The 26,910-nt window shown below is 36.6% G+C and overlaps 1 protein-coding gene across 50 annotated transcripts in view; it reads left to right on the top strand.

Moving 5' to 3' along the window:
- The window catches only part of MLIP (muscular LMNA interacting protein), a 269,496-nt gene that overhangs the window by 136,945 nt on the left and 105,641 nt on the right, over positions 1 to 26,910 (top strand). For 27 of the 50 annotated variants that reach the window (XR_010835034.1, XR_010835033.1, XR_010835035.1 and 24 more), the window contains 2 exons: positions 6,977 to 8,461; positions 17,806 to 17,877. Coding sequence is in view for 44 of the 50 variants with exons in the window: in XM_067005978.1 (XP_066862079.1) it covers positions 6,977 to 8,461; positions 17,806 to 17,877 (1,557 nt within the window). In the remaining 6 variants the exon portion in view is untranslated. Of the gene's footprint in view, positions 1 to 6,901; positions 8,462 to 17,805; positions 17,878 to 26,910 lie in introns of all 50 variants that reach the window. The other 23 variants (XR_010835031.1, XR_010835030.1, XM_067005956.1 and 20 more) reach the window with 2 other exon arrangements.

Genomic DNA, 26,910 nt, shown 5'->3' with positions numbered 1-26,910 from the left:
CTTGGCTGATGAACATGGCCCAGGCATTCCAGACAGTGAGGACAGCGAGGGAACTACTGACACACAAGAAGAGGGTGGAAAAGAGAAGGAGTATGATAAGGGCTTATCAGATATACTAGGAAATACACTAGGAGAGAGAGAGATGACATAGAGGCCACAGATAAAAGAGTTTTGAAAAGGAGGAAGAGATTGCAAGTCAGGTTCTGTAGAGAAATCAGAAGAGATGAGGGATTCAAGTACCTGTGGGGCTTAGGAAAAAATAAACCATTGTAGACTTTGGTGATAACAGTTTCTGCAGAAGAGCAGGGGGTAAAATCTATTAAGAAGTCAGGGGAAGTATATTACTTTTCTATTGCTACATAAGAGATTACCATAAATTTAGTGGCTTAAAAAAAAACCACCTATTTATTTTCTCCAGGGTTTTTTAGATCAGAGGCCTGGGCACAGCTGAGCTGGGTCTCACAAGTTTGAAATCAAGATGTCAAGTTCATCTCACCTGGAAGCTCTCCTAAGGGAAGGGTCTGCCTCTAAGTTCCCCCCGTTATTGGCAGAATTCTTTTCCTCAAGAGTGTATAATTCATGGCAACTTGCTTCTTAAAGCTGCTACCTTGATCTCTAGCTTCCTGACCCCCTCTTAAAGGGCTCATTTTATTAGTGTTGCCATGTCCGAGCTCATACTGTTCACCGCATGTCAAGCTAATAAATTGAGAGGTGAGTTGTTGGAGCCAGGAATAGTGACTTTATTTGGAAAGCTAGCAGATCAAGAAGATGGCAGACTAGTGTCCCAAGGAACCAGCTTCCCTGAGTTGGAATTCAGTCTTCTTTTATCTAAAAAGGAGAGGTGATTTTGTTAGTTGTTGCAAACTTCTTGGTGTTGGAATCCTTTGTTCTTACATCTGTCCACATAAGTCTGTAGGTCTGGTCACAATGTTCCTATAAACCTTCAACAAGACAGATGTTATTCTGTTCTGCAACTATTTATCTCTATATGAATGGGAAAGTGTTACACCTTTAAAGGTTAGAGCCTTGAGAATGGGCTATCCTGCATATTTCAGGCTATAGGAAACATTCTTAACTTGTAGCTAAAGCAATAGATACACAGGTTAAAGTAAAGGAAACACATCCAATATGGAGTCAGATTTGTTCTTCCCTATTGCATTAGGGTATGCCTACTCAGGAGGATCTCTTATTTGATTAAGTTAAAGTCACCTGATTAGGAACCTTAAATACATTTGCAAAATCCCTTCACCTTTGCCAGGTTCTATTAGCTAGAATCAAGTCACAGTCTCCATCTATCCTTAAGAGGAGGGGATTAAGGCAGTGTGTGTGTGGGGTGGCTGTTTGAGAAGTCATTTTAGGGTGTGTTGGCCAGAATAAGTAAGGAAATCAACACAGTGATGGTAGGGACAGGTGTGACTGTGAAGAAATCTACATAGACCTGTAACTAGGGTATTTACAGGTCCCCCAGATCTTGGTGCATAAGTGTGCATGTGTTTTTATCAGTTAGATTTTGTTGCTTAACAAACAGTGCCAAAATTGTGTTTTCAAACAGCAACCATCTATTTAGCTCAAAAATCTGCAGGTCAACAATTTGGCTGTGTTCAGCTGGGTGGTTCTGCAGCTCTGGGTCAGGCTCGGCTGATTTTTGCTGTGGTTCACTTATGGGTCTGCAATTGGCTGCTGGGTCAGCTGCTGGCTGGTTAGCTGTCTGGTGGTTGGTTAGCTGAGATGTGGTCTGGCATCTTCCAGTGGACTAGCCTGGGCTCATTTACACTGTGGTGATGCTCTGCATTCAGCAAGCCAGTAAGCCCCAATGCACAAGTGCTTTTCAAGTCACTGTGTCTTGTATCACATTTGCTAACATCCCACTGGTCAAAACAAGTCATATGGCCAGGTGAGTTTAAAGGGTGAATGAGGAAAAGGACTTTGCCTTTCTTATGAAAAGAGTAGAAAAATGTGGACATTTTCACAGTCTACTACATGATAGTTATTATTAACTTTTTAATGATGGGAAATATTCTGCTTTATGTTAGGATGAGAGAACCAGTAAAAAAGAAAAAGGATGAAAACGTAGCATACAGGAGATAGTTAATGAAATGGGATCCCTGAGAAGGCAAGAGCTGCTGGGATTCAGAGCACAGAGGGAAATTTACTCTTAAAAAGGGAAAATAACATTATTTTTCTTTAGAATGAAGGAAAGGGATAAGAATAGGTCTAGAAAAAATTTAATTTTCCCGGTAATCACAATTTTCCTTGGAGAAAAGGAATCTCAGTCACCTGTTGCACACAATGAGGGAGGTTCTGGGAAAAGGGTTAGTGAGTGCTAATTTTGTGGAAGGCTGTTGTTTAGAACAGGAGAGGAAGCTGAGGTCAAAATATAAGAAAAGAAAAAAAAAATCCCAAATGACCCACAAGAAAGCTGAGTGGTACACAGCCCAGCTGAGACAATAGACCTTAAATTTATGATGACACCAATTTACAGTGCCTTACCCAGCCCATGTGTCAATTAGAAAAAGGTACCCGCTCTGCTTAGCGTAGTAGGAAAGTTCAGCCCCACTCTCAGCTGGTGCCCTTGTACAGGACAAATTCTTAAATTGAGTGCAGTGGCCCTGGGTTCTGTTATATTTTTTAAATAACAGCTTTAAGTAGACTAGGTCTAGGAGCGTAATTGATTTAAGAATAATGATTTGACAAGTGGATTGGCAAAAGAACAAGATGGCTAGAGTGTTGACAATATTGGCAAGAAGGTGGAGATTAAATAAGTATTTCTAAAACCTAAAATGCAAAATAGCAGGGGATGAGGGAGATGAGACTGGCTAGGAGGAGAGGGGCTCTGTTGTGAAGAGGACAGATCAGCAGGTTTGTTTAGGAGGTCAAGGTGCTATAATGTAATGATTGCATGCAAGGACAGAGGAGAATCAGGAGTTTCTGCCTTGCAGAAACTACAGATTCAGGAGAAAAAGCATAAGTGTATGGGGCCAACATGGTTCAAATCTTGAGAACTATTCAGACAGGCAGGCAGCAGAGCAGACATTTTGGCTTTTATTCAGATGTTTTGGAATCTCATGGACACATTAGGAAAAACTGAATATACACACAAGCAGTTAATTTTATTTATTTATTTATTATTGAACTATAATTTATTTACAATGTTGTGTTAATTTCTATTGTTCAGCAAAGTGATTCAGTTACACACACACACACATATATATACATTCTTCTTAAAAAATATTATTTTCCATATGGTTTATCATAGGATACTGAATATATTTCCCTGTGCTATACAACAGGACCTTATTGTTTATTCATTCTCTCTACATATAATTGTTTGCATCTGCTAATCCCTACCTCCCAGTCCATCCCTCCCCCAACACCCTCCCTTAGCAACTGCAAGTCTGTTCTGTATCTCTGTGAGTCTGTTTCTGTTTCATAGATAGGTTCATTTGTGTCATATTTTAGATTCCACATATAAGTGAAATCATACGGTATTTGTCTTTCTCTTTCTGACCTACGTCACTGAGTATGATAATCTCTAGTTACATCCATGCTGTTGCAAATGCCATTATTTCATTCCTTTTTATGGCTGAGTGGTATTCCTTTTTATATAATAGCACATCTTCTTTATCCACTCCTCTGTCTATGGACATTTAGGTTGCTTCCGTGTGTTGGCTACTGTGAATAGTGCAGAGAAGCAGTTAATTTGAGATTGACTAAAATGACAAGGCAGCTATACTACAGAGACTGGTTGTTAAAATAACTGATAGCCTCTATTATGCAGGATCCAATGTGGATTTAGGATTAAGACCATCCACTTGATGAGAGCAGAATATTGTAAGCATCCTCTGTTACAGAGATTACCGTGAATGTATTCAGAGCTCAGGATAGTTTTTCTAGGAGAAGAGAGTTTTGAAAATGATTTTGGAGGAGGTATGTGGTAAGGGGGCTCAAGGAATCAGAAGAGGGTTGGGGATTGGAGAATATAGTCAGGGGTGATTTTAGAGAGGTGTCTGAAGCAAAGACATCAACAAATATCAGGTTAGAAATAAATGGTGAGAAGACAGAGAACAGGTTTGAGAGAGAAGAAATTAGAGAACCTACAGAACAGAACAGGGGTTATTAATGGGAGAGGATGAAAAGATTGATATAATTTGTAGGCATCAACAGAGAAGTTTATTATCATCAGTAAGGGATTTACAGGAAAGAGCTAAAATAAAAGGCCTATTTAGAGCTACTTGACTGAACATTTGACAGGTATCCATCCTTTCTTCCTGCGTAAAATTATTCATGTCTTTACTCGCTCATTTTTTAAACTTATTAATAAGAGGAACTCAGGAAAATAAATCTTTTTCATTAAAAAGTGCATTCCCCTCTCCTGGCAATTTTATAAAAATATGGTGCCACATTTTTATATTAGTATAAATTAGGATAACATCAAATTAGAAAAAAATATATTGCAAATGCTTATTAATACATAAATAGGAAAATATAATAAAAAACATTCTTAGACTTTTCAGAATGTTTCCTTTGAACTTTTCTTAGAAGTTCTTCAATAATAAGCTATTAGAAAGTACAGTAAAATTCAGAGTTACTTATATTAGGTAAGATATGACTTCATGTAATAGAATATTTGGTATTTGGAAGCCATAGTCTTGGGGAAATTGGAGGGAACAGTCTTTTCCTCTGATGAGACTCTCAAAATCGCAGTCCTGAGATTTTAACATGATAATTTGGTGGATAATCAGGATGAATTAATGAATTTGTTATATAAACTGAAGTTATTTGGAAACATGATTGAAAAGGTAATGGAATTTTTGTGGCTGTTATTAATTTACATGTTTTTAATAACAAAAGCTATGGCATAGCATGCAAAGAGATTGTACATAGCCTCGAAATTTCTTCATTCCTTCCATGAGGACAGACCAATCATAGGAAACAATTAGAGAAGACCTCTCACTTATGGTTAAATACATGAGTTGTTTTTACAAATACTGGATAAGCAGAATTGTTTTTAAGCAAAACTTATGTGAGGGAATTGTTAAGCTTTCTTTCTCAATTTGATTGAATTCTGTTTGATTTTCAATTATTGCTGATTTTCATATATTCTGGGTTACATGGCAAAATTATTCAAAAATAACTTATGTGGCAAGAATTCTGTGTCGCAAATATACAAATAAATTTACATATAAAAAGAGAAGAATATTTGGGGTACATTTGCTCAGAAACTTAGAAGTTTGGGGTGAGTTGTTTGAATTTATCAGTTTTAAATATTTTTAGAACTCAAAACTCTGTGATATGAAAATCTTTGCATTAGGTCTGATGGACACCTTCTTAACATGTTATAGAGCAAAATCAAGGAATATCTTTTACTGAGTTTATAAATGAAGCTCTTGCTAAGTTTACTTATTATGGTCGTACACTTTTCTGCTATGTAATGCAATGTATATAATATTATCATACAACTTAAATATAACTTAATAAATTAAGTATATAACTTAATAAATACAAATTGTTATTTTGAATAACAGATATTCCCTAAATTCTGTATTAGGTACAAATATTTTCTTTTCTCTTATGGATCAATAGACTCAAATCAATAATTTTGAAGGGAAACCTCTCTTTAAAAGGTTTGGCTTTAGAATCATTTATAATTTCAGTTATTTGTCTTAAAGTACTGGATAATTTTAAAAATAGCGCAAGAATAGAGCTACTCAGTTATTTTACAGGCTCTCCCTAGCTTCTCTTGAAAGTGATACATTATTTCTTTATTTTCTTTTTATTTGATGTGGGATTGGTGGCTTGCATTGTTTCAGGAAGATTTGATGAACCTATTTGCAGGGCACCTATAGAGAACGTAGACATAGAGAACAGACATGTAGACACAGTGGGGGAAGGGGAGGGTGGGATGAATTGGGAGATTAGGTTTGACATAAATACACTACCATGTATAAAATAGATAGCTAGTGGGAAACTGCTCTATAGCACAGGGAGCTCAGCTCGGTGCTCTGTGACAACCTAGATGGGTGGAATGGGGGCAGGGGTGGGGAGGAGGTCCAAGAAGGAGGGGATATATGTATACATATAGCTGATTCACTTCATTTTACAGCAGAAACTAACACAACATTGTAAAGCAATTATACTCCAATTAAAAAGAAAAAAAAGGTAAACTACTCTGGCTTCTTTCCATATGAAAGAGTATCTATTCATTCCTTCCAACATAACTCACACCATTTGTTAACTGTTCATTCTGGCAAGTAATCAGGGAAAATATTTTTCATTAGCTAAAACTCCCTCTCTGTTTCGGCCTTGGCTTTCACTCTCTCAGTTTGTCACAGTTATGTTGATGTTGAGGGCTGCATCTTTTGAATTCTGGGCATTATTTTCAGGTTTACAATATGTAAGAGTAGTCCAAATTTTTAGAATTTTTAACACTCAAAGTGTGGTAAAGTTTTTAAGGATTGTAGTCATTATTATTATATTATGGTTTATATTCTTGCAGTGGAAGAAAACCTATTTCCTTTTCCAAAGTGCATTTTGAAATTTATGTTGATGACGATTTAAATCTTTTCAAATCACGCAATTCCAGAAGAAGATAACTCTTTTAGATTTTTGTCAATGAATTATTTTCCAAAGGGAGACATGCAAATACAATTTTATATTGATGTTCATTCTGGAGAATAAATGAGATATAGTATCTAAGAGTTCACCGTTTATTTATATTTTATTTCAAATTCAAAGCAATGCCTCATTAGCAAAACAGAATTTCTGCCATTTTCTCAGAGGTTTGAGGGCCTCTTTTTGTGTAAACTAATAGGACTGTTTGCATAAACGCGCAAGTGACAAGAATGTTTTGACAGTTTCACAAATGATGTCCTATGACCCTGTCTGTTTCTCTTTCCTCTAGTTAACTTGTCCCACTGCCTCTGAGCAGCTTGCCTATAAACCACCTGCTTTCTCCTTTGTTTCTCCAACTAATCAGAAAACACCACCTGTCCCAGTCGACCTAGCCGGAGCCTCTGTCCTGGAGGAGTTCCACCCGAGGAGGCTGGATGTCAGTGGGGCCCTGGTGGAAGAAACAGCCATGTACTTTCAAACTTCCGCTCACTCTGCACCCTTTTTTGCACCGAAGGGCATGTCCTCGACGTCACAGTTCCCCCATCCCGCTCAATTATCAGGTTCTCACTCATCCAGTCCAAGTGCAGTCCAGCAAAAACATGGCCTGACGTCTGAAGTCCTCAAGAAGACTGTCACCTCGCATGTCCTTAGTCCCAGAGAAAGTCCGAGAACCTCTTCTCCTTCGCTGCCCTCCGGTGCTTCTCTGAAGTCGAATTCAGCCTCCTACATCCCAGTTCGCATCGTCACGCACTCACTCTCTCCGAGTCCCAAACCCTTCCCCTCCCCTCTCCACCGCTCTTCTTCCTCTGTCTGTAGCCAAGTGTCATCCAGCGGGAACTTCTCAAAGTCAGGGGTGAAATCCCCAGTGCCCTCCCGGCTTTCCCTCCTCACTGCCATCCTCAAGTCCAACCCTTCTCACGAAAGACCCCTTTCCCCGGCATCCTGTCCCACCTTCTCTCTCAACTCCCTGGCTTCTTCCAGGCTCACACCCGATCAAAAAGTTAAACAAACCTCTCCTACGCCTAAAAAATCCCTCTCCAGTTGCTCCCTGCGAGCGGCGTCTCCAGAGCAAAGGGAAAACCAGGTTTCTGATCTCAGCCAGCAATCCTTTCCCTTCCCTTTTTCCACTAAAGCTGCTCCCCTTCCTCTGGCATCCTCCCTTTCTCCCCCCAAACAGGGCAGTAGCAGCCTTGCTTCTTTGAATGTAGAGAAAACGCCATCCCCAACTTCTTTGAAGAGCAGCCCAATGATTTCCCAGCTGCGAAGCAGTACCTCCAGTTCTACGGGTCTGCCTCCTGTCCCTCCAAGCTTTTCTCCTTTGTTTTCCAAGGGCAGACAGGATGCTGACATCAGGGGCCCAGGAGGGTCCAGGGATATTTCCCCACATCCTTCTACGTTAGCCTCGTTGGCATCATCTTCGGTGTCTCCTCCCACTAACCCAAGAGCCAGGCTCCCCTCTCCAGAGAAATGCTACCATCCTTCCCCAACTCTTTCAAACCTGATACACAGATCCAAGAGAGCATCAGCACCTCTCTCTGGCCAGGGGCAGACACCTTTGGCTCCTCCCCCACACCCTGTCTCCACCGCTGTCTCTGCCTCTCTTCCCCAACTGGGGTGCTCCGCTCTCCCTCATGCTAATCTGCCCACAGAGTTGTGCCACCTCAGTCCCTCAGCTCTGCACCCAAATCTTACTCTGCCTTCAAGACTTGGGAAATCCGAAAGCTCCATATCTGACCACAGGTCATCTGTTTCATCCCCATCACCTCCCATCTCTCTAACAAGAACCAACGAGCTGATTTCACCTTGTGCATTGGCCATGTCAACAGGCCCTGAAAATGAGAAACACAAGGTATTTTTTTTTTTTTTTGCACGTTGCATGGTGCATGTTTCTTTTGAAATATGGAATTATTTTTTTTCAGGGGAAAAAATCAGCAATTATGATATTCTTTCTGTTCCTACAAGGAGACAGTGCAAGGGGATCTAGGATTTGGTATATTTGAATGCATAGATGAATTATAAACTGTCTAAAATTGTGTATGTTTCTGAAAGCCTCTTTGATTTTGCAAATCCTCTATGGTAACCTTTTATATCTGTGGCTCCAAGGGCATTTTTTCCAGGCATAATATGAGTTATATTATTGATCCCAAAGATGGAATTTAGAGCAGTTAGATGGAATTTGGGAAGATGATACATTTTGGATTCTTTAATAACATGAACCCTATTATCCATCAAAATATCCTGTACTGATAAAATAGTAGACAGGATTACTGTAAAATGGAATATTATCATATATCAAGCCCCATATGATTGCCCAGCCAATTTGAAAACTTTCTATTTCCTTTGCTGGCATTTATTTATTAGTAGTAATTTTCTTCCCCTTCTACCATGATGATTTCTTTATTGCTCTCCATACACCTCAAGCTAAATCAATATGGATTTAGCTATATACATGTTGGGCAAAAGAGAATAGAAATTTCCTTTGTATGTGAAAATTATTTGATTTATTATGAACACTGAATACTTAATGATTATAAAATATGGAAAGGATGGACAAGCTGGGTAGATGGAAGTAGAGTTAAGAGAGGAGAAGTATTGACTTTTAAATGCTCTGAAGTGACCCATTGAGGAAGGATGTGAAATCAGCATTTACTTTAATATGAGAAGGGAAACATTTGAATGAGTTACCCATAGCATTCATTGTTCATTTTTCCTGGAGGAAGGCCACTCTGACCTATAGCGTACCGGCTTCCCAACTGTTCTCATGTAATTTAAGATATGGAGTTTCGACACTTAGGATTCAGTCAGTATTCTATAAATCAAATAAAATTATGAAAGTGTCTGTATTAGGAGGGGGTTTGGATTTTCAGTTCAGCGCATTGAATTAACACCATTTTAGAGTGTCCAAGTTGGTTCCATGGAGATTGTATTCAACTCTGTCACTGTTGGGATGATGAACTTACTATGGAAAAGATGAAACAGCCCACGTGATGCTGTTAATATGTTACAATACAATTCAACTTAAAAAGCATGCATTAGGGCTTCCCTGGTGGCACAGTGGTTGAGAATCCGCCTGCCGATGCAGGGGATACGGGTTCGTGCCCCGGTCCGGGAAGATCCCACATGCCGCGGAGCGGCTGGGCCCGTGAGCCATGGCCGCTGAGCCTGCGCGTCCGGAGCCTGTGCTCCGCAATGGGAGAGGCCACAGCAGTGAGAGGCCCGCGAACCACAAAAAAAAAAAAAAAAAAAAAAAGCATGCATTAGACATCTACTGTATGCCCACCACCACCATACTAGTTTTTTTGTGGGTGTGTTTTATTTTTAAGGAAAATAATCCTTTGTCTTAAAAATATATTTTATTCAGCAAAACAACATATACATATATATAATGTGGAGAAGCTATAGAGAGTTATTAAATCTACAGTAAAGCTAGAAAACAAGGATAAGGCAATATTATTATAACATAATACAGATTATGTATAAAAATTCACTGAATTCAGTATAAGAGAAATATTATTATGGGATATGTTTAGTAAGGGAAGTTATCATAAATGTCAGGCCTATTGGAAATGTTTAGGATTTAGCTTAATGAAGAGGAAAGCAGGTGACATTTCAGAAATGGTAAACAACTCCACCAAATATACAGAAGATGATCCTAGAGGAGTATATGTGGACATGTAAGAAGATTGGCCTTATCATCGAATAGTGACGATAATAATGATAATTACAGTAACAGAAAGTTCTGTGAGTCAAGGACTATCTGAGTAGTTATACAAAGTAGTTAATATTTAATTGAAAGGGACCATGTTAGTTAATTTTGTCATGACCATATGAGATTGGTAATATTATTTTCTTCATTCTGTATACCAAGAAACTGTAGTTCAGTGAATAACTTGCCCAGGTTACATTTCTTATAGTGGCAGAGCTGACATTTATATTAATAGAAATCTACTGATTCCTGAAGCCATGTTCTTTACTACTGAGATTTATTGCTATAAGCAATAACTCATATTAATTATCATTTTAGCCTTATTTATTAATTCTCATGAGGGAATGAAATGATTATTAGAAATATCAATTTATATAATATTTGGATCATTTTAAAATGTATTTTTCAAGATTATTAAGTCCTTGTATTTTAAACTTAAAAACAAATGGGATAGAGGAAATCTAACTTTCTCTCTAACTCTAAGTTTGAAAATATGATTTATTTGAGGTGAAATGACCTGGTGATTATCTTTTCAATACATATGTGTGATTATGGAATTCATTTGTAATGTATTGAAAAAAAACCCCCTGGTGATCTAAACATTACTTTTTCCTGAATTTATTGGCAATTATCTCTTAAACCATACTGCCTTACACTTATTCTTTACCTTTATGAAAAGTAGTTTTACTCCACAGGCTTCTTAGAGGGTTTTTGTTTGTGGTTCACTCTGTTTTGTTCATGTTTTGTCCCATTTTTGGAGAGTTGGAAAAGGGTGAGCCCAGAGCGACTTCTGATGAAGTCCTTTTTGCCCTAAAATCAAGTTTTTTGAAGACCTGTTCCTCCCCAGCTCATTTACTGCCCCCAATATTGAAGAATTTTCAGTGTTAGCTTTATTTTTCTGCTTATTTTCTATCTCCAAGTTAATAAAGTTCAAGCTTGTAGAAATGCTTCTTAAATTTGATGAACATGTATGAAAATATGGAGAATGATTATAATTAATCCATTTTTATCTGTTCCTTTGAACAGAAAAAATCTTTCTTATAATGGGTAAAATTTATGATAACTTTTGCAAAATTAGTTTCTCTTGAGACATATTTATTTGTCATATTTATCATATATATATCATATAAATATTTGTCATATTTATTTCCTCCTTGCTTCTTGCTGTTATCTCTGTAGGTAAAAAATCAGTATGTGTATATATATATATATATATGTATATATATATATATATAAAACTATTATTTGCAAGAATTGTAACTTGAGTGTAAAAAGTTCAGTAAAATGGACACTGTTGGATACTGGAAGAGGTAAATCTTATCACAGTCACTTTTGATGTTTGACTCGTTTTGTTTAAATTGCTAAGATTAATTTATAGATTGATAGGAGGAAATAGACAAAAGCTTTGGGATATTGAAGAATTTATATGCTTTTATGGACTGTTTCTTGTCTGGCTCGTTCCACTGTGGTGCTAATCTGAGCACAAGAACCTCTTTGAAGTCAAAGAGTTTCAGATTTAGATCAGCTTCACTCAGTGCCAGATCCTGAAAGGAAAGAGGTCCTAGAATACAGATAGCCATCAAATTAAAACATCAATGCTTGAAAGATATTAGTTCCAAGTCTAGCCTTACTGTCCTTTGATATGAAAATGAAATGGAACAGCTAGGTTAGGCTGAGCTAAATTCAGGTATAAGATATGTTTGATGTTTCTTTTTCATAGATAGAATCTTAAAGTTCTGAATCTGCTTTTATTAGTATAATGGCTATATTTTAATTTCAGATATGGTTGAAAAATATTATTTCACATTATAATCATGGTCCTAGACAGGATGGGTGTCTCCCTGAATGTTGCTTCCATGGCTATTTGATCAATGTGTATACTGTCTGAGACACTTTTTCCCCTTGGGAAAGCCTGAATATCAGAAAATTAATCTATGGAGTTGTATTTGGGTTCCCAATATCTTTTGCTTTCGTTATAATTTACATTTTTCTCCTAGTGAGTTATCATGGTGTTCCATATGGAAATTTGGGATGGCCATTACATCAAAACCTCATACATTTTGCCCCTCAATGATGATCGTCTGAAGCTCTGTGTGGGCTCCAGTGGTGTCACTGTCCTGGCCTGAAAGCTAGCTGGACACATGGATTGGTTAGGGAATCAGTTGGGAGCTTTTAGATATTTCATGAACTTTTATAGCTGATGTTTTAGTTGTAAACTCTCATTCTTTTAAGGCATCATAACATTTCCAAACAGAATGGAATGTACCTCCATGAGCAAAAATGGTCAATCTGAGTTCAAAACAAATCACTCATTCGTACAATAAATATGTATTGAGTGCTTATTATGTACATGTTTCAAAGTTGTGAAGATGCTGAAACAAATAAAATTGCAAAAAATGCCTGCTAAAAGAACATTTATATTCTATAGTGAAAGAGAAACAGTCTACAACCTTCCTCCTCCCCAATAAGTAAATTTTCTTTTATGTTAGAAGATCATAAGTGGTATAGAGAAAAGTATAGCAGGGTAAGAGGTGATTGTCACCAATTTATGTTGGGTGGCAGAGATAGGTTTCTTTGAAAGGGTGACATCCAGGAGGTGATGCTTCTTGAGAGAGTATAGTCAGGCCTTTCCTCAGGATCTTGTTGTTTATGTAATTTGATGTCCTGCCATTTACCTGTACTTAAAGTGTAACCATGAGTTCAAATCCCTGATTCTTAAGGCAAATAGCACAGTTTGTTTTGAGATCTCATAGGTCTTTATTACTAGAGCCTGTGGTGAATTTTATGTGTCAGTGATGGGGGTGGTGGTGAGGAGAGTGGTAGGAAATATTTCCTGAAGGGGAAGGGTGTGTTCTTGCTATCACCACCTTCACACCCAGGATTTATGTTACAATATCTAGCATTGCCTATAAATAGAATTAGGTCTGATAAACTTACAAACAAAATGCAATTTCCTTTTTTAAACCTAAACTTTGCCCTGTACCTGTCATTTAGTGAATATTTAACAGATATTTATGGAAAGATGACTAAAAGCATAGATTGCAAATTGGAGAGATATAGTAGTTATCACTGAATTTTTTTGCTGGATTCAAAGTCAGGCTGGTCAGTTCTACCTTGTATGACTAGCTAATCGTGATTCCAACCTGTAATATTACAGTCTATTCTTATTATTTAAGTTATACTTACAGTGACTAGAGTGATCTGTAATTTTAAACCAAGGAAGGGAAACCAATGAATTTGCTTTCATACCTGGAAACCTTGACATACTAAAAAAGAAATATGCTCCAAATTTGGATATTGTTAAGAGAACCTAAAAGAAATATACTGAACACAAAAAGTATCTCTTATGGCAACAGGAATGATGTTTGGACTGAGAAGGAAAGGCTACGTATGTCTTAGAGATGCATAAAGCCCAAGATAGATGAAGAACTAGAAAGGACATCTAGTTGTTCTAAATAAGTTCATATCTCCTGGTCTAGATAAATCGTATCTCAAAAATCAGATGAAATTTCTAATTCTGTTGCAAAAGAAGTATTGTAAATGATGGGAAAGAGGAGATTTACCAGAAAAAAGAAGCAAGCTGTTTTTTTAACACAAAAAAATGGAAGGTAAATTCTGAAAATTATGGCAAATTCTTAGGTTGTGAATGTTTACCAAAACAGTTATAACTGGAAATCAGACATTTTCTTCAAGCAATAGACATTTATTGAATGCTTTCCAGCTTCAAGCTTTTGTGATGTCTTTCATGATATCTTGAACAAGGAGAGATATTTGAGAAGTCGTGATATATTTCTGTGAATTCTGAATGCTTAATCCAAAGCATCCTCGAGATCACTGTCTATCTCATCACCTTATTTTAATTTTATGCATATTATTATTTCTCTATGGCTTTTCTTTTGCTTTCTTATTTATTTTGTTTATTTACTGTTTGTTTCAGTTCATTAAGATGTAAGCTCTAGAGAGTAAAGGCTTTGTGTGTTTGTTTACTGCTGAATCACCAATATTTAGAGCAATGCATGTCACAAAGTAGATACTCAATAATATTTTGTTGAGTGAATCCATTAGTTGAACTGCCGTATCCAAATAAATTTACAAGATGGATTGATGCCCACCAGGTTGGCAGAACCCAGTAGGCAAGAGCTTCCTATCCTTGTATGTGACTTGAATGAAGATAAAGATGATATGCCTAAAAAATGTTCATGAAATAATATAAAATTATTATCTTTGCAGTTTACAATGACTGACAGATCTAATCAGTGAAATTGGATAGAGATAATACCTAAAGTACTATTTTTGGATCTAGAGGGAAAAAAGCATAACTACAGGATGGAGTTTAATTTCAATAAATGTTAAGAAAAAGACGAAAGGATTAGGAATTTTAGGTGATACTCAGTGTGATACTCAATGCATACTCAATGTGATCCAACAATATAAAATGACCTCAACTTCATTCTGTGTATTTTAAACACACTACAAAAACCAAGGAGGCAATGCCAATGATTATCATCTTCACTGTATTAATTGAGTTTATTGTCAATATCATGTCAGTAATGATGATACTCTACTTTGTGTTAAAAATACATCTAGATAAACACACCTTTTAAAAATTTATATATAATAGTGTGTTAATCCCAAATTCCTAATTTATCCCTCTCCCCACGTTTCCACTTTGGTAACCATACATTTTTTTAAAATATTTTTTTAGAAGAAATGCAAATGTTCTTTTATTTTATTTTTAATTTATTTTTAATTTTTATTTTTTGGCTATGTAGGGTCTTCATTGCTGTGCATGGGCTTTCTCTAGTTGTGGCCAGTGGGGGCTACACTTCGTTGCAGCGTGCAGGCTTCTCATTGCAGTGGCTTCTTTTGCTGCGTTGCATGGGCTCCAGGCGCGTTCGCTTCAGTAGCTGTGGCACGTGGGCTAAGTAGCTATGGCTTTTCGGCTCTAAAGTGCAGGCTCAGTAGCTGTGGCACACGGGTTTAGTTGCTCCGCGGCATGTGGCATCCTCCCGGACCAGGGCTCAAACCCATGTCCCCTGCACTGGCCGGTGGATTCTTAACCACTGTGCCACCAGGGAAGTCGCCATAAAGTTTTTTTTGAAGTCTGTGAGTCTGTTTTATAAATACGTTCATTTGTATCATTTTTTACACACTGTAAGTCAACTATACTCTAATATAAAATAAAAATTAAATTTAAAAAATTTAAAGGAATTTTGACAGAGGAAAAGGATAGTGAAAGTCTTCAGCTGAGGATCGGTAAGGAAGGGGTAGGTGGAAACAGCAGAATAACTATCACGCAGAAGAGAGCTCTTAGTCCAAGCAAGGAAAAAGAAGACCAAGGTCCTATAGGAGTAAGTTAGCAGGAAACATATTTTGGCTCAATATAAAGGGGAATTTTGTACCAATTCTAACAATTATACCTAAATGTGCTGCCTTGGGAGGTAGGCAATTGTTCATGGTGTGCCTCGACAGAGGATCAGAGAGATTGATGACTTGGATGAGGGGGTTGAAACAGATTGCCTTCAATATCACTTCTAATTCTAAGATTATATGGCATTACATTTATAATAACAAGATATTGCTCTGTAGATGCTTCACCAACTATATTCTTTAGGACAGCTGTGGATAGGAGAACAAACATTATAAATGATTATGCATCCTGAAAGGCAAGGGCATATGGCAGGTAAATCACAGTTGTTCTCCTTGTCCAAATCCCGGCTATGATTTAGTAGCTACTGACCTTGGGTAAGTTTCTTAACATCTGTCTGCTTTAGTTTCCATATATAAAGTAAACATAATGTAATATTTACATAATAGGTTTGTTGTGAAAACTAAATGAGATAATACACATTAAGGCTTCAGAAGGGTACCTGGCTTGTAGTGATTGCTATCTATTATTATTGTTGCAACTATTGCTACAGTTAAATATCCACAAACCATCGTGGAGTATTAATAATATATTTTATTCTGCATTATTTGTCTGTTTAGATATTCCTTGGGAAAAAGTATCTTATAGAGAAGCATGGATATTGGATCCAGATGGGCCTGGATTCCAAATCTCTTTGTTTTTTATGGGCTGCGGTCTTAGATGAGTCACCTGAGCGCACCACATCTTCTTTTCCTAATGACTCTTTAGTTATAGGGATTCTGCAAAATTAAATGAGGCAATGCATATTATTTGCCTAGTCATAGATGTCAGCTCTAATTCCACATGCTGAGATGGCATTTTATTTTAGTGCTTATCCAAATACATTATTTTCTGGAGACCATAGCAGCACTGGATCAATAGAGAGACTTATAATTAATGACTTTAGTCATTAATTATAAAATTACAGGATTCTGCTTCAGTAGGTAAGCTCACGTCTTGAAGGGACCAGAGACTTTCTTCTTCCAGGTCTGGCATTTTGATTTTTTTCTACTTGAACTTCTTCCTAAGGAATATGAATGTGCCAGCCTCTTACCTTCCTCACACCAGTTGAATGAGGGTTACACCAATCCTATCCATAAAATTCAAGGTTTTATTTTACTTGATTACCCTGTCTTCTTCTGTAGATCCTTTGGTCTTCTTTCCAGGGAATGAAGACAGCCTGGAGCTGTGTGCCAGTTTCCCGCTGGCTCTGGGCGAGTGGGGAATCTGCCTGAGAGCTTTTGAAGTGAGAGGAACCTTGAACTTAGTTAAGCAGATTGGGACCCAGAACAATATCAAAACTGGGCCTTTGGTTATGTATATGATACTGCTTTCTACAACTTTCTCATGCTCAACCCTCTCCCCCAAATACTTCCCAAAACTGAACTACATTACTCTGAGTTTTACTTAAAACTCAGAATGTTTTATCATTTAATTCATTAACATCACTGTATTAGAAAGTGCAGGAAAGGGTGATGAGGTTTAAAAAAATGAAATTAAGATCAAGAGCATGGCCTTCTAGTTTTTCCATTATGGAGTTAAATTGCTGATATAACTTCTATTCAAAATATACTACTTTCTAAAAATTACTGCTAAATTTTATGTGTTCTGATCATTGTTTTTATGAATGATGCAAGAGAATGTATTGAGTTCAATTAAATTTATTGGCATAATATTTGTTAATTATGGCACTATAAAAAAATAATTGCTTTCCTTTGAGAATCAAGCAAAAATACCTCCAATATTTATACAATAGTATTCCTCTCAGGTCATGCTGCTAATGAGAAATTTATATATAACTTTGTAAAAATGAATGTTTTTAAGTTCTGAAATGATATAGCATATACTTGCCTATAATCCCCAGGCTGATATTTTACTGTGAGATTTCTTTGCTTCTCATTCTAATAAAATATTAACATGATAAACTAATATTTTTCTGTCAAAAACAAGTTGTTGAAGCATAATCACTGTTTTCTACATTTGATAACATGTAGTTTAACTGGTAGAACTAGTCTAAATTTATGTCACATTCTTTCCCCTTTTCAACTCCACTCTTGCTTTCTGGTTACCTCCATTCTAGCAATACAAGACCAAGTCCAGCTACAAGGCTTTTGCAGCAATACCAACAAACACATTGCTTTTGGAACAGAAGGTCAGTGTTGGCTCAAAAGCAGAGTGAATTTTGGTGATGTTTTCTAAAATTGCTTATGTCATTTTTGTTATGTTTAAAAAAAATTCTGTTTTCAAGTTCTGCCTTTGCTAAATAAAATGCTGCTCTTAGTTTAGGATGATGTAGTGAAAGCATCTTGGATAGAATCGGAGACATCATTGATTTATTGGTAGAGTCTTGGTAGGAGCCTGGAGTAATCCAAGCTACTAAGCAGCTCTGAGAAACTTGATTCAGATTTGGGTACATCCCAGTCCTTTGGAATTTTAAATAGTTATTAATATTTAAGAGCTTCTACCTCTATTCACATTGATCAATAGAGTAGAGGTAAAATGGGGTTACGTGTGGGCAACTGGCCACCTTTGAAATTTGATGATTAATAGTGGCTTCCACAGGGTGGAAGCCAAACATCCAACTTAGCCTCTTAAATCCCATCAGGGTCTGAACATCTTTATCCACTTTCCTCAGCCATTGATCTGACCTCCATGAATGGGAGGGAGGGGTTGAGATCCCTTCCAATGACCCAGCTACTTTCATATGGCTCCAGGGCATTTTTGACTGCTATTGAGTTGTTAACTATAAAATTATAGGATTCTGCTTCAGTATGTAAATTAAGTTAAAGCTCCTTGTTTCATAAGTCCATTACAAAGACTCAAATGAAGCCCCAGTGGAGGATCATATCAGAATTGAAGTGAAATCAATTACCAAGTCTATGACATGATACATTTCCTATGTTATTTTTAAGATATTTATTTTGACAATTTATCTTTATATGAAGCCCATTTTTTTTCTGTGCAATTATAGTGTTTCAAATAATGTTATAATTTGTCAAAATGTTAATGTTTGCAACCAGGTGGTATTTTGACCACTGGCTTATGAGCCTACATTCTTGTTATTTTAGCATGATCTGGAGAATAAAACTGTTATATATTCTCTTGTTTAAAAAAGTAGGAATTGTTAGTGGGAGATGCTAAGTGGTATATAGGTGAACATTGGTTGGCAGTAGCTCTTATATCATGTATCTCTGATAACAAATTCCCAATTATCCACCTGTGGCCCAGAGTCTATGGTCTATATATCTGAATGTCTTGAACTGGGGGTGGGGGGTGAGGGGGCCATCTGTAACTTTTTCTCTAGCTTCTCTTCTGAATTTTGACCTTCTAGGGTTCATTGAAAGATGAGATGGGCATAAAACACCAATTTCAGGAGGTTTCAGGAGACTTCAGGAAGTGACACCTTCACCAGATGCCCCTTATCCTATTTTCTAGAGTTAAATATTATGTGGAGTCATAGTAGAAGTGTGCCCTCACCATAGACCTTCTCCTCATTTCAGATGGACATTTCCAAAATCTGGTCACAAGTGCCTGCCTTCACAGAAATGGGAGAAGCTCTCCCACCCAGTATCCAGGCAGAGAGAATAGGGGCTGTTGTGCCACAGTGTCCTTCCCTCATGCTGGCCAGCTCTCTTCTCCTCCAATTCAATGGATTTTAGAGATTATAATCCATTAGTCAGTCATTAAAAATGAGGAATGATTAGCTTAATTTCAAATTGCATCACAAACCCATTTCATAAATGTCTATGGTGGTATTGCTTTGCATTGCACCTAATGCAAGTTCATATGGGAGAGGTTTTGTGTTTTTAATTTTGAATAAAACATACTCTTCAGTAAAATTATCATTTTTATTTTTAGTACCATAACATGTAAATATCATGATATCTCATTTAAAATATCTAAGTTTAATTATCATGATATCTAATTTAAAATCTAATACAATTATCTAGTGTGGATAATGGTCTCTTGGCTAAGATGTTTTTGGACAATAAATATTTGAATTCTTCAAAGGTCACAGAATATAACATGATGTTTGTTTTTCTTTAGAGCCTTTTATAATTCCACATTTTTTTGTTTGTTTGCTAGCTTTCCCATGTTATGTATTCCTCAATGAGAGATTTTACTTTGTAAGAATTTTTAAATAACAAAAGTATTATCCCAAGATTTTATGAGAGTTTTCTATTTTCAGTAATATTTCTTGAATGATATTGTGCTGTTTCTTTCATGGTTGTTGTTTTTAAAAAGTAAATCTGGTAATTTCTATCTTTTTGCCCATCTGTTTATACAATAGAACTCATCCTATGCCATTAAAATCAAAGGGACTTATTTCTGAATTGAGTGAGTAAATTAAAACTATAATCATCAGAGACTCATCTATTTGGGAGAGGATTAACATTTTGGAATATTTTAAATCACAGAAGCTTTTCTGAGATCCCTTTAATATCTTACAGAACAGCACAATTAAGGGGTAGGGTGATGGTGCAGTCATTACAATATTCTGTTAGGGTCCGTGCTGTGGAACGCCTTGAAGATAGAAAAAGCACATTTACTTCGTCTTAAGATAGATGGACAATTAATTCTCTCCCCCAACCGGAGTTTTTACACCACATTCTGTTTTATAGAATATAGTATAATTAATGAGGAACCAGAATCACTTTAAAAAATAATACTAGTTTTAAAAGCAAAATTTTCTCCAAATTGAAATACAGGCATCCCTTCCAATCAGACATTAAGCTTTTATTGAATCCTTGGATTGGTTTCAGTTTTAATCACCCCTTGATGAAGCCCATAATTTTCAGAAGAGTACATTTTGTTGGCAGGGGACATGACGTTTCTGATATTTCAATTCTGTAATTTATTGTCCATGTCAAACTTAAATTTATAGCTTATTCCGTTTTCTATCATTTTTTCCCCTGTGAACGTTTAGGAGGGAAGCATTTTTAACTAAGGCATCATATTTTAATGTGTTAGCATTAGGGTCTTTGACTTAATCTCCTGCCAATAATCATCTTCTCTAAGATTGAGATGAGGATGTAATACAAGCAGGAACAAAATAAGCAGATGAACATGCATTTGTGACTGTCCTTATTACAATATGTTCAACAATATACTGGGCTCTGTAGAGGAAATAATTTTGATACGGACATTATTTTTTAGTCTCAGTGTGGGTACTGCTGTCCTTTTCAGAGAATATTGAAGATCTCTTTCTCTTTTTGAATAATTTTTCTTCCTAATCATCTGAGTCTGATAGCAATAGGTAAAAAGTTAAAATTAAACTGAAGGGCACATATTAATATTCTAAATAAATGGATTATTATTTTTATTGAGCAATTGTATTAAGGAAAGGAAAGATGAAGGGATATTTCCTTGAAATCAAATAATCAAATAACGCGAATATATATTATCTCACAGTGATTAATTTTTTTCCATGAAAGAATACACTTTTTCCTTGTAAGTCATTTATCTGTTCCCTTCCTCACAATTATTTCTCAGGATAAAATCAAGGCTATGGTTAGGTACTGTTTCCGAACAAATGATATTACTATGCATTTAATTCATAAACTTAATGTGTTTGAAAGAATTTTAGAGTAGTTCAATTTTATAAATAGCACCTATAAATTATAGGATTAATTATTTAAATGAAAGTTACAGGAGAAAAATTATTTTATTTTTCCTGGTGGAAGGAGGATAAAGAACAACTGTTTTGAAGACAGTAGTAAAAACTGTGCTACAAAAATAGAAAGGTAAAGATTTGAGAAATCTTGTCAATTGTCAAATCATTTTATTCTAAGTTGCCAGTTTAATTTTTTAAGATATGAGTTGGTAAACTCCAATCTGATTAAACATATGTCTTTGGGTGAGACTATTTTAGGATCTTTGCATGTCTCAAAAATTTAACAAAATCTGGTTACCAACTTAGCATATGGTCTAGACTAGAGAGACATCTCTTAATTTAGGTTAGTTCAAGAAGTAAATGTGTTCCCAATTTCTTTAACAATGGAAAAGTTAAAGTGCCCAGGACCCAAATCTATACTAATTGGTTCTTCTTAGGCAATTGTCTACCATGCAACTACTTCTTTTAAGGCGCTTACTAAACCATATTAAAGTATGCATACTGGTTGTTGTTGTTTTTTCTACTATAAACTATTTGAGAAAATATAGTAGTTGCTAAACATTCATTGAATGAATTAATTTAGTTTGCACCTGGGTAGGTCTCTTAAATTTCCAATTTTATTCCACACGATTTTAAAGCAATTTTTTGCTCATAGGATTGTAAAAATAAAGGGGCCTAGTATGTGGCAATTAGGATGATGATAAGCGTCTTTCTTTAGGGTAGAATAAGCTTCATCAATTCTAATTACATGGAAAAGATATAAAAGACCTTCTGCTATAAGGAAAGTAAGTTGGTTTTAGACTTGGTACCTTTTAATGGTTAAAGAATACAATCACAATGGCTGCCATACTGAGTACTTTAGCATGTCAGACACTGAGCTAAATGCTTTACTATCCTCACAACTCTGTGAAAAGTTTGATGCTCCAAAATGTCAACTAAATTTCCCAAAGCTGCAGGGCTAGTGAGTTGCTGAAATGGACCTTAAGTGGGATCTGATTATCCCCTAGCTTTTCCCAGCTCACCATGCAACAGTGACATCAATTAGCTAAAGTGAAATATTGAGCAAGAGGTGATGTTTTGGATAATTTTTTATTACTTGCTAGAATATATTTAAATCTTCATTAAATTAGAGCAGCAAAAGTTGTTTTTTGTTTAATGAGGAACAGTTAAAGGGAATTGGAAATAGCGTAGTTCTGACAAGACTTGAGTTAGTGAGGGTTTACAAAACAGCCCAATTTTCTGAGTTATTAAAAGAGAGGTGGTGAATTACAGTAGAGGAGGTGCTGGCTGGGAACCAGGAACACCCTTCTGATATACTTGATTAAATGGAGAAAAAGTCTGGAGGCTTTGCCCTTAAGCCTTCAGGAACAGGTTTGAAACTGGCTGTAATGACTTGCCAAAACTCCCTTCCTTCTGTGTGAGAGGAACAGACATTTAACCCGCCAGAAATCTTGGGATTAAAAACACCACGTAAATTTCCTCAATTCTTGAAATTTTTAAACCAATCATATGAAAATAATCTGCTGATAAATATTCCTAGACCTTTAAGGAAGCTGTAATTTTATATATTGGAGGCCCCTTTGGCTTACAGCATACATTTCCCCCTTTTCTTCAGATCTGAATGCTATTCAGACCTGAATCTCCAACTAGAGAATCAAAATGAGATTTATTTAGCTGAGAATATCTCCAATCCTACAAAAGGTTTTGTATTAATGACTGAAAATCAAGCAAATCTCTTGTAGTCACAGGATTTATTCTACCAAATAGCTGGTCAGCTTAACAAAGTATAGCAGTTTGGGGGTTCTGCCTGAATTGTTTTTTGGGAGGTTAATTTTATCATTATTAAAATACAGTACTCGCCCATGAACTTTTTGAATTCCAATCCAGATAGATAGTCCAGGCATCACAAAAAGTTTACAAGCCCTTTTAAAGTATCCTCTCTTTGGAAGCAGTTTACTTTCTAACTCTACTTAGAGTGCAACTAATTCATTCTATTTTCAGATTTTTAGAACTTAATCCTATTTCCAAAGAGAGCAGGTTCTAGCCAGTCTGCTGATTCAATATATCTGACTTAACAGTGTTTGCAATTCCATGAGAGATGCTCCTTTTGGATGGGGAACACCTATTACAGTGTGTGGGCATATATTCTCATAAAGACTTTGATTTACAATGCTGGTTCCTAGTTCTTTGCCTCTGAATTATAATGTCATGCTGAGCTCAGAAACTATTTTCTTCTAAAAGTAGATTCACTATGTTTCTTTTCAAAAACTGGACCCCGAAGTTGGTTGTGCTGAGCAAAATATAACCACTTTAAATGAACTATTTCTAACCATTAGTTAAGAATCTTTAAAAATAGGATTCAAAGCATGTTCCATTTATGCCTCACTTGGCTATCAGCCAGTTTGGTAGAAATATATGTTTTTTTAAATAAAATCTTTTTTTTTTTTGTGTGGTATGCAGGCCTCTCACTGTTGTGGCCTCTCCCCCTGCGGAGCACAGGCTCCGGACGCGCAGGCCCAGCGGCCATGGCCCACGGGCCCAGCCGCTCCGCGGCATGTGGGATCTTCCCGGACCGGGGCACGAACCCGTGTCTCCCGCATTGGCAGGTGGACTCTCAACCACTGCGCCACCAGGGAAGCCCTAAATAAAATCTTTTATTGGAGAATATTCTGAGAGAACTTCACTCAAAATGAATAAATCTAAAGAAACATCAATACAATCCTGCTGGCTATGTTGTCAAAAAGCAATCTATGGTCAGGCTTCACATTAATGGAGATTTAATATATTTTCTTTTAATACATTTTTGTACTACAGAGAAAAAACCTACTTTTTATGGCTGCTAGAAGGAGTGGATCAACATGATATATATGACAGAGAACTCCTTGTCAATAAAAAAATCAATTCTAGTGAATGTCAAGGCTATTCAAGCTCAAAATAATCCCCCTTCCAAATGTTAATGCAGTTTGAGTATTGTCTCCATTTCAAAGTTTCAGCATTACTGACTGAATACTAGTTATCTTCCTTAATTTTGCAAGCATTCTGAGTAGATAGTTTTTTCATTCTTTGAGTAAATTTCAATACTTTAAGTAGCATAATAAAAGTTGTGTTTGCCTATAGTAATTTCCCACGAAGTAACCAAGATAATAACCCTATTTGATTTTGGCTGAAAAAATATTTGCTCATTATATTAACATGGATCACATACTCAGATCTTTGATGGTAAACAAATTTAATTGAAATATGGGAAAATAAATTGTTACTTAAAATATTCAGAGTTTAAACTCCTTCTCTAGAGCATTTTACCAAGGCTTATTAAGATCATATTCTTGGGCTTCCTTGGTGGCGCAGTGGTTGAGAATCCGCCTGCTGATGCAGGAGACACGGGTTCGTGCCCCGGTCCGGGAAGATCCCACATGCGGCAGAGCGGCTGGGCCCGTGAGCCATGGCCACTGAGCCTGCGCGTAGAGGCCTCAACAGTGAAAAAAATTCTTTCTATGATTTGTTTATTCATTTAGCTCCATTTATTTGTCAGTCTGCCCTTTCAAGTCATCCTAAAGATCTTTACTGAAGACATATCATGTGTTCTGTCCTGAGACCACCAAGATAAATACCATAGTTTCCTAATTGTTGTAGGACAAATGGTCCAGTAGAGAGGAGATACAGTTGAAGAGTAATGATGCTAACAATATGTTTAAGGCATGTATGGAATGATACAGTACCCCAAGGAGGGAGGGGTAGGTTTTTCCCTGGTGCAAACGCCAATTATAAAGGAGCTGGATTAGGATTTTTAGGATGAATACGAATTCTAAGTGAGCTGAGGATGGAGGAAGGATAATCTAGGCAAAGATAATAACGCGTGCTTGGAAGGTCAGCACAAGTTCAAAGAACTCAAGTCATCCGTTGTGGTTAGAGTGCAGCATGCAAGTGAGGGGTGGGTAGAAGGTGTTGCTGGAGAGTGAGGAAGAGCTATCCCAAGGTTCTCTCCTAAGAAGTTTGTTGTTAATCCTGGTCACTAATTAATTTTTTTCTTTTTCTTTTTTTACTTTGCAAGTATTTTCTCCCAGTCTATGGCTTTTATTTTATTATTATTTTTTTAGTATAATTGCTTTACCATGTTGTGTTAGCTTCTGCTCTACAATGAACTGAATCAGCTGTATGTATACCTATATCCCCTCCCTCTGGGTCATTAATTTCTGACTTTTTTCTTCTCTATAATGATCGTCATAGAAGCCATGTGTAGTGTAAAGCCTAAAATTAAAGCCCAATACTACCTGCTTGGCACCTGGTAGAATTGGGAGGGCCTCAGCTGGTCTAATTGCAAGCTCACCTCCTCACTCTGCTCCCCCAGATAAGGTCCCCTAACCCTCCCTATTCAACCGACCAGGTGCAGTGCCTACTTATTCAAACAAGCCAATCACACCCTTCTAAGGAAGCAGGGACGCCTCACTCTCTTGATCTTACAAAACCTGCCTTCCACAGCCCCTGTTGTTCACTGTTCCCAGAGCACAGCTCTTATGTGGCCCTGATGGAATGCACAGTTTCTTCCCCTGGGCCGTGACCACCTCTGACTATTCAACTGCTGTTGATTTCATCTGTCCAGTATCAGGTGTCATGTATTTGGCCATCCCCATCACCACAGAGTGCGAAGCCCTTCCCCTCTCCCACCAACAGGGTAAATAGGAGGTGATTAGAACACCATGTCAAGGAAAAATTAAGCTGTCTGAACACCAGCAAGGAGTTATCTTTACGACATTTTCTGTTCCCTGCTATCCATTACTCATGATTAATCAAAAATATAGAGGATGGAGGAGGAGAGGAAAACAGATTTTTTTATGGTAGGAAAGAGGCAGTCTCAAGGGTTTCTATTAGGTTATCATAGCCAATGTTTTATATTTTATTTAATGCAGAGAAATAGATTTTGAAAAAATGATTTTCAGACAGTATTTTCCTTTGTGAGTTATTGAAATAAGAGGGATAGCTTAACATAATAAATGTTCATTTCCTCCTCACATCGCAGTTGGTTATAGCTCAACTTGGCCATTCAGCATGGTTCTCTGTCCATGACTCAGTGATGTAGTCTATTTCCATTTTGCATCTTAGGTATATGCTAATAAAAACATTTGGTTTTATCAGGCAAAATAGAGATTAAGACACAAAGCACTATTAGGGATATAGAGGGTTACCTCATATGACAAATCTTTGATTCATGAGGAAGGTACACTTCTTCTAATTATGAATGTAGCTAATAAAAAGATTTCAAACTACATTGAGAAAAATTGCTAAGATCACAGGGAGAAATTAACAGATTCACTATAATTCTGTGAGATTTTATGGTGACTTTTAATTAATTGATGACTTTCAATTATTAATAGAATAAGCATACAAAAGAAGGTGGTAAAACTAAGATGATTTGAAAAAAAAATGAAAAATCTTGATCTGGTAGATACATATACACACACACACACACACACACACACACACACAGAGCTCTGCAGCCAACAATTAGAGAATATATGTTTTATTTAGCATAAATGGAATATTTACAATTCTCTAATTGTAAATGGAATATTT

This window comes from Kogia breviceps, chromosome 10 (assembly GCF_026419965.1).
Source record: "Kogia breviceps isolate mKogBre1 chromosome 10, mKogBre1 haplotype 1, whole genome shotgun sequence".
In the NCBI taxonomy this organism is placed as follows: Eukaryota; Metazoa; Chordata; class Mammalia; order Artiodactyla; family Physeteridae; genus Kogia; species Kogia breviceps.
The sequence above is the reverse complement of the archived record's forward strand: the minus strand, read 5'-3'. Positions and strand labels throughout refer to the sequence as shown.